Source organism: Sarcophilus harrisii, chromosome 1 (genome assembly GCF_902635505.1).
Source record: "Sarcophilus harrisii chromosome 1, mSarHar1.11, whole genome shotgun sequence".
Taxonomy (NCBI): domain Eukaryota; kingdom Metazoa; phylum Chordata; class Mammalia; order Dasyuromorphia; family Dasyuridae; genus Sarcophilus; species Sarcophilus harrisii.
The window spans coordinates 219,649,157-219,663,606 of NC_045426.1; the positions used below are offsets into that span (position 1 = coordinate 219,649,157).

General features: G+C 44.4%; 2 protein-coding genes across 4 annotated transcripts; one reads left to right on the forward strand and one right to left on the reverse strand.

Annotated features, from left to right (window-relative positions):
* The first annotated feature begins 471 nt into the window (after positions 1-471).
* MFAP4 (microfibril associated protein 4) lies at positions 472-4,873 on the forward strand. The gene is made up of 6 exons (XM_003761330.4): positions 472-551; positions 974-1,049; positions 1,462-1,616; positions 2,005-2,101; positions 2,247-2,429; positions 2,920-4,873. Exons 1-6 carry the CDS (start codon positions 546-548, stop codon positions 3,165-3,167), a joined length of 765 nt encoding a protein of 254 aa, XP_003761378.2. The 5' UTR covers positions 472-545; the 3' UTR covers positions 3,168-4,873.
* MAPK7 (mitogen-activated protein kinase 7) lies at positions 4,776-12,928 on the reverse strand. 3 transcript variants are annotated; one of them, XM_023497314.2, is made up of 7 exons: positions 12,188-12,928; positions 11,636-11,891; positions 10,200-10,365; positions 8,745-9,823; positions 8,031-8,599; positions 7,591-7,724; positions 4,776-5,268 (listed from the first exon to the last, which is right to left on the reverse strand). In XM_023497314.2, the coding sequence occupies exons 2-7, from the start codon at positions 11,871-11,873 to the stop codon at positions 5,115-5,117; spliced, it is 2,340 nt and encodes a 779-aa protein (XP_023353082.1). In that variant the 5' UTR covers positions 11,874-11,891; positions 12,188-12,928; the 3' UTR covers positions 4,776-5,114. The 3 variants fall into 3 exon arrangements, with proteins under 3 accessions (XP_023353082.1, XP_003761373.1, XP_031793394.1); XM_003761325.4 differs by having other exon boundaries at positions 12,210-12,927; XM_031937534.1 differs by lacking the exon at positions 12,188-12,928 and having other exon boundaries at positions 11,636-12,170.
* Positions 12,929-14,450: the final 1,522 nt, after the last annotated feature.

Sequence of the window (14,450 nt, forward strand, 5' to 3'; positions counted from 1 at the left end):
TATTCCCTTCCAAAACCCCCCCGAGGGGGGGGGGATGACTGATTAAATGCAGATCAGAAAAAAGAAGAGAAAATAACCAGATGTCTGCAGGGGGAACCATTGGGAAAAGGAAGAATATGGAGAGGGCTAAAATAGGATAGCTGAGAGCAAGAGTAGAAAGTGGGAACTGCAATGATAAGCTGAGAACAAGGAGATCAGAGCATCTCTAACTTGAGAGGAAAGTAGAGTCTCACAAGGGAACACATGGGTTGGGGGGCTAGGATGCTGGGTCCAGCAATGAGTTAACGTCTGCTGTGGTTTTTCTCAGACAGCCTGTAATGAGAGCCAGGTGTCCCACTGGCCCCATTCCCATTCACCCCCACCCCTGACCCCCTCCTCCTTCTAATGTAAACTGATCCTGTTTCAGTAAGGGAAGGGGGAGGGGGAGATTGCAGACAAGAGGGTGGGGGGAGGGATCTGGGAAGACCTGGCTGGTGCTCAGACAAATAACTCTGTCCTGTCCCAGTACTGCAGAGAGAGAACAGCCTCGGAGCTGAGCGGACAACATGAAGGTATCGGGAGAAAACTTGGCCCTAGACAGAAATCTCCTACCAGAAAGGCCACTATTATGACCTAGCATGAATCTGTCACCCAAGGGAGACTCTTACAGAATTAGAAATGACTACCTTTTATGTGGGTACCTAAACTGAGAGGATGCAGAGGATGCTAGAGGGAGATAAAATTAAGAGTGATGGAAACTAGTTGTTTGCCATTATGATTTGGGATGGAAGGAGGCCTTATCATGTAGGGGCATTGTTAAGTTGGTCAGGGGTATTAGATTTTTGGAAATTAGTCAAAGGAAGGAAATTTTTTTGGGAGGGGGGCTAAAATACCGTCTCTCAAGTAAGAATCTTAAAACACCAAACTGACTTTAGGGTTGATGTTGGAAACTTCTGGGGTCCGTATATGTAACTATTTATCTTATGCTCTCCAGGTCTCTCTATTGCTGCTCTTCTTTTTCCTTCATACTCCCTGCTGCTCCTCTCAGTCTTCTAGAATCCGGGGAGACGGTAAGTTGCTAATCAGGGACATTCACACCCCAATCCCTTGACAGAAAGGGGCTAAGGTGATGCAGGGAAAAGCATTCCTTTGAATCAGAGGGATAGGATGGGTGGAGACAGTTCTGAACCAGGGACATCAAAAGCATCTCGTTAGGGGTAGAGATGGTAGTGGTGGGAGTAGAGAGATAGTGTACTAAACAGGCAATCGGGAGATGTAAATTCAAATCTCAGTTCTGTCACTGACTTGCTGAGGAACTTTGTAGCTCAGTATGTCAGCAAAATGACAGCCCTGGAAAACATCTCTTTTAGCTTCTTGGATCTATAAAAAAGCAAAGTTTTCCACCCCCATAGAAAATCAGGATGGGAGTTGAGAATTCGTTCACCCCAGAGAATAACATATTCTTTGTTCTCTTTCTCTTAGCTCTGGAAAAACCCTGCGCTCAGCAACCCCTGGACTGTGATGACATCTATGCGCAGGGTTACCGAGCTGATGGGGTTTACCTTATCTATCCCTCAGGACCCAGTGTTCCTGTGCCAGTCTTCTGTGATATGAACACTGATGAGGGCAAATGGACGGTAAGATACACAAGAGTGCTACTAAGCTTTCACAAGGCAGGGAGACAAGAGGTGAAAACAGCAGTCTAAGCTGTGTGATTAATTGCTTAATTGCTTTGGAGCCCTACTCTTCCATCTATAAAATGAGGACTGTACTAGATGAGCTCTAAGATCACTTTTGGCTGACTCTTGGATTCTATAAAAAAGGAGAATCAAGGAAACTAGGTAAAAAGAGTAGAGGCACTTAATAAAAAGAACATGATGCTGTTTGAGGAGAGACCAGTAAGTGAAGGAAAATCTGAAAACAGAAATTGATTCAAGGGATACCAGAATCAATTTCAAACAAAACTCATACTCTCTACCCCCATCAGGCTTTACCCAGTTCAGTTTCCTACTTTCTTGGCTCCAGGTTTTCCAGAAGAGATTCAATGGTTCTGTCAGCTTCTTCAGAGGCTGGAATGACTACAAGCTGGGTTTTGGTCGAGCTGATGGGGAGTACTGGCTGGGTAAGGTGAAAAGAGAACTGGGGCCCGAAGGGCAGACGTCTAGGAAGGGTGTGGAGGCTGAGAGACAGCCAGGGACTGATGACTTGAATTCTGGGGTGGGAGCATTGGGAGACTGACGGGCTCCTAACCTCCCTTGGCCTTCTAGGGCTGCAGAACATCCACCTCCTGACTCTGAAGCAAAAGTATGAGCTGCGTGTAGACTTGGAAGACTTTGAGAACAATACAGCCTATGCCAAGTACACAGAATTCTCTATTTCCCCCAATGCTATCAATGCAGAGGAAGATGGCTACACTCTCTATGTAACCGGTTTTGAAGACGGGGGAGCAGGTAACACTCCATTCTGTCCCCATTCTCTCGGCTATTTCCCCACCATTCCCCAGTTTTGGTCATTTGGAGATGAGGGCCCTGGGGAAGGAGAGATGACTAGATACTGGCACTACCAGACTGGTCCCCAAGCCTGAGGCCCTCACATTCCCTCTGAGGTCCCACCCATCTTCCCCTCCCACATCTGGCAGAATCCACAGCTGAGACAGGGCCAAACTTCAGCCTCAGCCTTGGCACCAAAAGGAAGCTAGTCCGTTTTGCTCCAAGCCTTCTGCTTCCCTCTCCCCATCACAGAGCAGATGTTTTCCTTAATTTCAGAAGCACATTTGTCTGACATCTGGCAAGGGTGGGGGAGGCAGCTATCTTCCCTTGCCCGCAGTGTGCCATATAGCTCTCATTGTCATATTCTACTGCAGTCACTCTCCACCCATAGGCATTCAATCTTTACAATCAATTCTCCAATCTGTACTCTCCTTTCCTCCCTTCTTCCCAGGTGATTCTCTTTCCTACCACAGTGGCCAGAAATTCTCCACCTTTGACCAGGACCAGGACCAATTTGTACAGAACTGTGCAGTACTCTCATCTGGAGCCTTCTGGTTCCGGAGCTGTCACTTTGCCAATCTCAATGGCTTCTATCTGGGGGGGAACCATGTTTCCTATGCCAATGGTATCAACTGGGCCCAGTGGAAAGGATTCTATTATTCCCTTAAGCGTACTGAGATGAAAATTCGTCGTATCTGAGAGTAGCATCTCTTTATATAACAACTATAACCCACATTCTTTTCTTTCACCCGTCTCTCTATTTAGCTACTGACTTATGTGGCTATTCATTTTTCTACTGACTTCCCAGTCCTTGCATTTTTGTTATTTGTCAGTTAATACTTATTCCTGGGTCCTGAGTTAATGGCCTTTGCCTTTACTCAGCTAGTATCAGTCCCACCTAGTTCTAATTCATTTTTATCCCCAGATAACACTGAGGAAAGTGGTATACTGGATACAAGGCAGCCTTGGAGTTAGGACAAGCTGGGTGCAAGTTCTCTAATACAGATTACTTAAATTATCCTGGTGACATCATGTGATCTGTGTCGAACAACAACTCTATGACAACCACAGATAAATTATCTGCCTACAGGAATGGGGTTTTTTAACATGAAATTCCCCATATCAATTAAATCACTCATCTAGACCAAACAAAAAAGCCAAACCTAACAAAACTTTGTTATTATTTAGCTGTTAAATAACTTACCCCAGATCTAGTTTATTTTAATGTCCAGCTAATACCATTATCTCTAACCTAAGGCCAAATTACATAGTGTTTCTCTCTCCCTAAAAAGACTGAATGAATGGTTAACCTCTGTCATCTGAGTAGAGCTGCTCCCTTAACTGTGCCCCTGGATTTTTTAATCAGCTGTGCCCACAGACTACCCAAGGAATAAGGTGTTTAGTTATCATACTCAGCTACAAACTACATATTCATCCCCGAAATGGTTGATTTGCCACATATGATTATGATTGTCATTGGGAATCACCAAAGAGTCAGTAGTTCATTAACTGTGGTCTCTTAAATTCCAAATTGGAGCCAGCTGCCTTTGGCCATCTTCCTCAGTTGTCAATTCTTTACTCCAGGGCCAGCTAATATCGTGCTGTCACAATGAGCTGTTGCTATGTCCCACTGCAGATCCAACTCCACTCTAATGTTTATCTATAATGGCTGCCAATTCTCCTACCCTAGAACTCTACTAGTGTCATCATATCCTTTCCTGAAACCTCATTCTACTTCAGAGGTGAGTATCAGAAATGGCCACACTCCAGTACCAGCTGTTCCTAACCTTTATTACTTCCAAAGTTAGTTAGTTGCTTTCTGTTCTATTTTCCCAGTTTATATTATATACTATTGATGAAAATATATAAGGTCCAGTCATCCCACCCCATTCAATCAAGTGCATTTTAGTGGCAAGTATAAAGAAAGGTGGAAAGGAAATGATTCATTGATGAGATAAAACTATCTTACTACATTATACCTTAAGTCAGCAGCAACTACATTCCTTCAGATTGTGTTCTTCAGGCAGGAAAACAGAACCCATCACTACAGCAATTTACTGGGAGCATGAAGTAGAGAAGAAATAGGATGAAGAGTAGACCAGCTAAGAACACAGCAAAGTGAAAACCACAATTTGTCAATAAACCTACAGGAATACCCAACCTAAAGAAACCGTTTCTTCTGTTAATGGCTTGAAAGAACTTACTAGACTTTCAACTGATTCATAAAACTAGGCAACCTGCTCTCCCAATGTTCTCCCTTTCAAATGTTTCCCTTAATTCCCAAAATGACATTTAAAGAGACAGAAGTAAGGATCATCTTATATTTTACTGTTCCCACAACAATAGGAATGTAAAAACAAACAAACAATTCAATACTGGAAGTGGCAGCTCTGAGTGGTGATAGGCAACAGAATTTCCTGAAGCCCTCTTAATTTCTCCAGAGTTTTACAGATACTAAGGCTTCCACCTAAGGTTGCAGGGTGAATCTGAGATGAACCTGAAGAATACACTGATACTCTTATTCTCCCCATCAAAACACGGATTCTCTGTCTTTTGAAGCTTCCTTTCTAGATCTTGTCTTTGACATAAAATGAAGAATTTAGTTCCCCTGTCCCCAGTTTGAGCCTGGTTTGTAATATCTTGTCCTCAAGGCTCCTGAAGGTCAGGCAGGTCAGCCAGCAGCATAGGAGAGTCCATCTGGATCTCCCGTTGTAGAGATTCAATATCAGCTGGATTCATCCCATGGCCCTCTAGCCAATCAGTAAGCAGAGAAGCTGATAGTGGGGCTGAGTCAGTTTGGCTACAAGAAGAGAACAGAGAAGGGAATAGAACATTAATTAATCAGCAAGGTCAAATTGTATCCCGTGACTTAAGAGTAAGGGTCCTTAACCTGGGGATCAGTGAACATTTTTTTATATGTTAATAACTATCAATATAATTGGTTTCCTTTATAATATATATATTTTACTTTATATACAGACAGTTCTTACTGATGTAAATGGATTGTTCCAAAGATCTCTATGTCAATTGATTTTTAGGTAACGTGAATTTGCCCCAGCCACTCAATTCACTTAGCCTACATAACAAAGAAATACATAAATACCTTTACAAATGTCATAAAATGAATATATATACTGTACCAAGATAATAAACAGAATTATGACATGAAAGGTAAAGTTCATAAAGTATGCACAGAACTGTACTGTAAAATTAACATAGCTATTCAGTCTGCTGCTCCTTTCCTACCCACTGCACTTAGTCTTTATCACTAGTGGCTGTCTATGCAACCTTTTTTATGAATTTATCAAGAGATATGTGGACAGTGGATCTTTTTATTTCCTTGTATATTGACAACAGCAAGTACTATTCTCTTCAACAGGTCTTTGAACTTTTAAAAATCTTTAAGTATTTGGATCCATCTTTTCAATATAAGAAAAAAAATTCACTCAAATGACAAAATGTTTCTGGCAACAAATTCAGTTGGCAATTGGCAACAGGTTAGACTGAAGTTCTGAAACTTCCTTCTTTTCTTCTATAATCTTTGCAGCTAGTAGCTCAATCATATTCTCAACTGACAGTTCTCCATGAAACTCAATAAATAGGAATACCCAACTCCTTAACATCATATACATCCATTTCTAGCTCCAATTCTTGTGCTAATTTTATCATCCTATTTCTCACTTCTTCAAATTCACAAAAATCAGGAATGAATTATAGTCACACTTTTTTCCAAACTCTCTTCAAAAATGTTTCTGTTATATTTTCCCGTGCAATATTCAGGATTGCACAGTAAATATTATAGGACTTCCAGAAATCTCTCAATGTCAAATCCCAATCCACATCCAAAGATTCAATTGCTTGGGTAAAACTTCAATTTAAATCATTCAAAATAAGTAGAATCTTGAAATTATCATTATCATTATATAACTTTTTGACTTAGACAATGAAACAGTGTATAAACAATTATTCAAAGATGATAGGGATTATATTGAAGGGTTAATGAAATAATGCACAGTTGATGTTGCCTACTAATTTCTCTTAATGTTTTGGGATATTCTGAGTGGTGCACAAGAAGAGGTTTTAATTTGCAATTCCCAGATGCATTCAATGCAAGTTGAAGAGTTACTCTATTTTTTAAAAGTCTATGCCTCAGTATCATTTTTCCTCCATCAAAATATAGGTTCAAGATGGCATTCTTTGATAAAATAAACCAGTTTTGTGTATAATAAAGATTTGCTTCATGCAAGTAGGGTCTTCATTCACTATTTTTTGCAAGAACTCTGGGACCTTCTTTGCTTCTTCAGTATCTGCACTAGCAGCTACTTCTAACACTTGAACATTATGAAATTCTACAATTGTGCAAACCAGCTACTACTTACTGCAAATGCCTATGACCCTTCAGGTTACTTTACCTTTAAATCTTCAAAAAAGCTTCCAGTCTTAGCTTGAATTTTTATTGAGTCTGATCTTCTATCCACAGTTAAGTTTCTCCATTTCTAGAACAGCACCTTCTCTTTGTTTTAATAGACATGTCAACTTAATGCAAAGCACCTTTTTTTATGTTCCTTTATTGGGAAGCAGTCTTAACAATGATGTTCACACATACACTGCATGACTAAGTTCACATGCTATTGATGACAATTTTTGTCCCCTTTCATATTTTCTAATTATTCTCATTCCATGTTTATTGGCTTACATTTATAAGATGGCTCACTCTTTCCCTCAAGGGTATGTTTACTGCCAATCATGGCGAAAATATAAGAATAATTATTGAGCATAGGGAAAGGCACAGTATCACTCACTGTCTGCAGATTCACAGGAACTGACTGAGAGATGCTTCTCAGCTTCCCACCACCGTATGTTGCCCATAACATACAGCATCTAATTGTACAGCATCTGTTTTTTTTTCATAATTTTTGGAATACAAATTTCTTTCAGAATTTTTTATGTAAAGTCGAATTTGTATAATGTGAATATATGTAAGGCAAGACCTAATTATATTTGAAAACCTTATTCTGAGAAGGGGGTCTTTGCACAAAACAGATTAAAAATCTTTGCCTCCAAGATTCCTTCTCTTAGATTTGTTCCCTTCAATTCTCTCTTAAGCCACATCATCACTCACCTGTCATGAGGTCCATCAGCCACACCCATATCAAAAGACTGATTGAGAAATTCTTCCAAATCAAAGCCAACTCCATACCCAGCACCACTGCCCTTTGGGGTTCCCGAGAAAACAGGGGGCAATAGGTCATCCACCTGCAGAAGGGAAACAGAATGACTAAAATTCAGGTGGTTATTATAAACTATTCTTTTTTCAAGAGTACTGTGAAGAATCCATGTCCATCTCTATTCCTGAACTAACTAGAATATATGAATCTCTATAGACATACCTAGTGAATCTCCCTTTATCTTCACTGTAACTTTCCAAGAAACCCCAAAGGACCCCTAAATTCTACCTTTAAACTTATTCCCTTTCTACTAAGCTTAAATAACACTCAAGGTGTGACTTAGCTGCCATGGCCTTAACCAACATACTTCCACATACTCAATCTTTCTCCTCACCTGTGACTTAGATAGCTGTTGAGTCACCAGGTTCACATCCGGTGACTCTGAAGTGGGAGCCTGATGGGATCCCCCTAGATCTGATGGGGGTGGGGCAGATGGAAAGTAAGGCATGGTTCCTGTAGGGGTGGGACCAGGAAGGCTAGGAGGTGGAACCAATGGTTGGGGGATTGGAAGAGGTGTAACTGGGGCCTGGAGACCAGATGAAATAGTAGCTGGAAGTGGTGAGGGTCCAGTAAGTTGAGGGGCAGGTCCAAGAGGAGGAGCAGGAGGTGGAGGGGTAGGTGCTGCTGGTCCAGGTGGTGGAGCTGGAGGCTGGGCCATGCGAGTCCAACGTTCTAATAAGCTTCGGTCATTGTCACTCAACACCAGTCCAGCCAGAGGATCACCAGAGGGACCACCCCCTGCCAATACAACTCTTTCTTTGCGTTCTCTCTCCTTCTGTCGTTTCTCTCGTTCCTTGGCTCGCTCCTGCCGCCGCCTTCTCTTCTCTTCTCGCTCCCTCTGCCGCTCTTGGGCTGTGACTGGCTTCCTTGGCTCAGGGGCCTCCAGGGGTACACTGGGACCATCTGCATGAGAGTAGGGGAAAAGATGAGGAGCTTGCTGCATTTAGCTGTACCTAATACCACCACCAAATTCTGCAACTGATTCTCCCACCCTTTTGCTTATTTCTATTCTATCACCCTCCTCCTACCCATGCTTTCCTACTTTCACCTTTAAGCCGATTCCTTAAGGACTTGAGCAAGGCAGCCTTGAGAGCAGCTTTGGTATTGTCTGAGATGGCCCCTTCTTTTTTAGGTGGGGCTGGATCTCCAGTGGGTAGAGAAGGCTGAGAGGAGGTCAAGTCTATGGTGTTGGATGTAGGTCCAGAGGGAGGTAGGGCTGGAGGTGGTGACTCCATGGCACAATCTGAACCAGGTCCTCGGGGACTGGGCATCTCAACATCAGGGCAGCATTGTTCTCCAGCCACAGGCTGCAATATGGGCTGGAAACGGATCTGCTGGCGAATTCCCTCACGTCGGGCATGAAAATCACCTATCTCAGCCACAATGGCCTCTTTAATTCGTTCACGAGTTAGGGCCTCCCGGTCAAAGGCAAAATCAAAAGGTGGGGCACAGTCTGGCTCATCATCAGGGTCGTGGTACTTGGCTAAAAAGGGGTGGCGCAAGGCAGCTGCAGCTGAGATTCGAGCACCAGGCTCAAAGCGCAGCATGGAGCCTAGAAGTGACAGTGCTTGCCTATCAGCCCCTGGGTATACTGTCTCCCAGGGCACTGGTTGGCGTGGAGGCAAACTTTGGATGTAGGCACGTACTCGCTCCGCTCCTACAGCCTGGATCACAGATGGTGATGGAGTCCCCAACACTGTCATGATCAGCTGAAGCTGATGTACATAGTTCTTGCCTGGAAAGAGCTGTCGTCGAGCCAGCATCTCTCCAAAGATGCATCCCACAGACCACAGGTCAATGGCCTGTGTGTACTCATGCAGGGAGAGCATGAGCTCAGGGGCACGGTACCAGCGTGTAGCAACATATTCTGTCATGAAGTACTGATGCTCAGCTGGAGAAGTACAAAGGCCCCGTGCCATGCCAAAGTCACCAATTTTCAGCTCACAGTTTTCATTCACCAGCAGGTTGGAGGGCTTGAGGTCACGATGGATCACCTGGGCTGAGTGCATATATTTAAGTCCTCTAAGTAGCTGGTATAAGAAGTAGCGTACATGCTCCAAGGTGAGTGGCTGGGAGGAGTGGATAATCTGGTGTAAGTCACTCTCCATCAAGTCCAGGACAACATAACTGAGATAGAAAGTAAAAAGACTTAGGAAGATAGCACTTAGCTCCCCTTTCCCAATCCATCATTCTACCTCAGGCCTTATACCTACGATCTGATTCCCCCAAGAGTAACTGGCTATTTTCTCAATGGACTTGTAAGAAGATCTACAGTTTTAACTCTTCCTAGGACCATCAGGAACTTATTCCCTTGGAAAATGCCTCACAGCCTATCATAGGAATCTGTCTCCTTTAACTGTCATTTGTTGTGTTAAGGTGTTCTGACAACCTGTATTCCATGAAACTCATCTATTCATTTATAACTCAGGTGCTATAATCTTCACTTCAAGACACTACATTGACTCTAACCTCAAAAGGCCACACTACCAATTCTATTCCTTACACAGATTTGAATTCCCCATATGGCACAGTGGGCTTCAGAATGTCCTTGATGGCAATGATATTGTCATGCTTAAAGTGTTTAAGGATCTTCAGCTCCCTCAGGGTCCGCTTGGCATTGGTTACTACATCAAAAGCATTGGGAATCTTCTTGATGGCTACCTGCTGGCCTTGAGAGACAAAAAAAGAAAAATCAGCTATACTGCTTTCAAATAAAGTCTGATTTATCTATAGAGAAGATGCTAAAGTTTTCCAACAATATAACTCCATCCAGTGGCCCAGCTTATCTCTGTTGAGTTACTAAATTTTTTTCAGCTACGTAGTACAACAGATTGAGCACTGAACCTGGAGTCAAGAAGACCTACTTTCAAATACAGTCTTAAATACTTATTAGCTGCCACCCTATGCAAGTCACATAATTCCTGCCTGCTTCAGTTTCTTCAACTGACAAAAATAATATCTATAAAAGACTCAGCATAGTGCCCAGCACAGAACAGACACTTAATAAATGTTTGTCTTCTTCCTTCCTTACTTTTCCTAAGTTCCTTTTTAGACATTAGTGTAGAAGTTAGGAGGCTTGTACTATAGTTCCTGAGCTGCTATTTACTAGACATGATCTCCAGACAACTCATATTTTTCTGGAAATCAATTTCCCACCTAAGGATAGATATTTATATGTGTTATACATACATCATATTAAATATAAGCATGTGTGTATACACACATATATGTAGAAATATATGTATGTATTCATATATGCATACATAAACACATATATCTTACTTATTTCAAAGGATATTGTGAAGAAAGAAATCTCGGAGAAGCAGAAAGAGCTAAATAAGTTGGCCAAGAATAAATCTATGATTTCATTGGTTCATTCTACAAGCACTTACTATTCACAAAGCACAGAGTAGGCATGGGGGGAAGGGGGGGAGATAGAGAAAATACAGTAACAAATACAAAAGGATCCATGGCTTTCCAGGCCCTCACATTCCAAAGGCTGTAAAAGAATGGCATATATACTTAAATAAGTAAAATGAAATATACAAATAAGTTTCTCAAAGTTAAAGTTCTCATAGAAATGTTGGGAGATTAAAGGTAGAAGAATATTTCCCCAGGGATGAATGAAGGAAGGAAGGAATGGATAGACAGATGGACATATGGCAGGGCTGGTTGGCAGATGAATGATGTTTGGATAGATAGCCGGTCAGGTGATGGATGACTGGATCAACAGGTAGATGAATGGATAGACGGACAGATCTATGAGTGCACTGCTGAATGGGTAGATAACTGGATAGGTGATAGATGGATGGATACATGGATAGGGGAATGGATAAATGGACAGATCAATGGGTGGGTGGGTGGATGGATGGATGAATGGATAATGGGGAAGAGCCACTGGCCAAGGCAGCCACGGGCGTCACAGGTAACAGAGCTCACCTGTGAGGCGGCGGCGGGCAGAAGAGACCACCCCATAAGCTCCGGTACCGATGGTCTCGATGATCTCGTATTCATCCCCCACCTCAAAAGTCACGTCGAAGGAGCGGGCTTTGAGCAGCGCCAGATTCTTGGCCGCCACTGAGGCGGCGGGGTTGGGGGGCTCTGCCTTCCCGGCCTCAGGGCGACCCCCAGTTCCCCCTTCCTCATCGTCCTCCTCCTCCTTTCGGGGCTCGGCCATGGCGGCCGGGGGTCAGGGCTGAAGAGAAGCAGGGAAGATAAGAAGGGGGAGGCCAGGGTGGGAGCGCCCTGGGGACTGGGCAAGAGCAGAGGTGGGGGGCGAGCCCGACGCGGAAGGGAGTCCACCCGAGAGGGGCAAAATCATTAAGGACTGGGGGGAGGAAGCTTCCACAAGCTGCCCTCCCCACCTCCGGTGGCCCTCACGCACGATACGGGCCATCTCCGCGCCCTCCCCTGGGATGTAAAATACCGAACATTCCCATATAGTCAAATAAAAGGGGGAAATGGAGGTAGGGAGGTGGGGAAAAGGTTCACCTGGGGTCACCCGCTCACTTACTCACAGCAGCCGCCACCTCAAGGCTGCGCTCCTTCCCCACCCCCTCTGGCCACGCCCATCGCCTGAACCCAATCGAAGACTTGTCCTCTCCAAGTCCCCACCTCCTCAGGTCGCTTTATCCTATCGGAGGCCGGTAGAGGAAAGGGGAAGTGGGGCGGGGAACCTAGCTCCTGGAGCGGGCTGAGGGATCCGCCCAAGGGGTTCACGCAGCTTCGAATGGGCGCGCGCACCCCCGAGGCTATCCACCTCAGAGACATGCACGGGCTGCTCTGGGCCCACGAATGAGAAACGTCTCAGGAGGATGTAGCTCGAGCTTCTCACAGCCAATCAGAACTTGTTCTTGGGGCCAGAGAAAAAGGAAGGTGGAGCAGGAGGGAAATTGAACAATGTGGTCAGTCTGTCAATCACAATCCTGGAGACTGGAGAGCCGCTTGGAAGATGCGACGCAAAGCTAAGCTAAGCCAATCACAAACTGCTCCCAGAGGCGGATGGGCGGGGCACTAAAAAAGGACCCAAGGGGCGCTCAATCCGTTTCCCTGGCTACAGTCAAGAAGCCCCGCTTCCTGCTTCTTGTCGATCTATCAGAACCTCTGCTTTGCGCAGCCATTCAACGAGAGTCGGAGAGCTTGGGGGCGGGGCGAAAGCGAATGAAAAAGCCCGGCTAGTGGTGGAATTGGGAAGAAAGAGGAAAGGAGTCGGGCAGGAAGGGAGTAGGCGTGAATGGAGAAGGGAAAGGAAGGGAAAGGAAGGGAAGGGTGAGCTTGTTTTTCCGCCGGCGCTTGCGCATGCTCCGAGGTGGCTCGAGCGCTCAGCAGCTGGAGTGGTGCTTGCCTCGGGCTGTGAAGGAGGATGCTTTTTGGTAGAGCGGTTCGCCGTGAAGGCTCAGTTAGCGTTTCCCTGCATCCTTCTGGAGCCGAGCTCGTCCTGGACCATTTCTTCCGTTTCAACTTCTCCCCAGTATGAGATGCTAAGCGGTAATTGTGTGATAGAGACTAGAAATGAAACGGGAGAATATTGGTGGCTGGCCCAGTCCGTAGATCATTCAATCCAAATCCATCACGTTATAGGTGAGCCCCAAGCCAACGTGTGACTTCTCCAAAATCAAACAGGCGCATAACCAGCATTAGAATGTAGCTCTATCTGGACTCTCAGATCAATGCCATGTACGGTATAGCACATCTCTCTCTGTGCTTCCGTAGTATACAGGGGCAGTAGCGGGAGTGATAGAGTGTTAGCTGGGATAGGTGTCCCAAATAGTGGTGTAGCCCTCGGACTCCCGAATGTACGTAGGATGGAAAACCTATATAAGAATAGTTCCTCTCAGTCTTAAGTATTTCCCCATTCCCTGAAGTCGTTAGTGGGCTCCTGCTGTGTTGCACAGAGTTGTGCTAAATGCTAGAAGGAATAGTAAATGAGCCCACAAACACATTCCTGCACTTTCTCCCCAAACTTGCCACATCTCAGCTTCAGCCCTCATTTCTCCGAACACGTTAAAACTACAGAGGTTCTGTCATGTCGGGATACTAGAGAGGTTTAAATGGAACAAATGACAACTTCCTTTTCTGTGGGGAAAAGTTTAGCCGCAGGTCCAAATTAGTGGTTCACCAGTCATCTCGTTCCATCGAGAAGCCCAATATCTGATCAGACTGTGGAAGACGTTTCCGACAGATGTCCATACTTATCCAGCACCAATGCACTCACACAGCTGAAAAAATCCTTTATGTGTCCTAACTGCCCCCAAACCGTCAGCTGATGCTCCAATTTGATCCAACACCAACAAACCCATATAGGTGAATGGCCCTACAAGGATGCAGAATGTGAGAAAACCTTCAGCCTTTGGCTTCCACATTGATCCAACACCAGGTCACTCATAGTGAAGAAACCTACAAGTAGCCTTCAACTGTTTAACCCCATTAACCACTCCAGTAGCCACATTAGTGAATGGCCCTACAAGTGTCTTGACTGTGGCAAAAGCTTTTGGGAGAGTTCTACCTTGATTCAGCACTACAGAACGCACACTGGGGAGAAAACGTATAAGTGCATTAATGTGGCAAGAGCTTTAGTCTAAGCTCTACTCTGATCCAATACCAAATCGCCTACCTTAGTGAAAGGCCCCAAGTGTAGAAAATTATTTAGTCCGAGCTCTACCTTTCTCCATCATCAACACATTCATACACCTGAGAAATACCCCAAGCCAGGAGAATCTCAGCAGCTTCCTCAAAGGTCTGAGTTGTAGAGTTG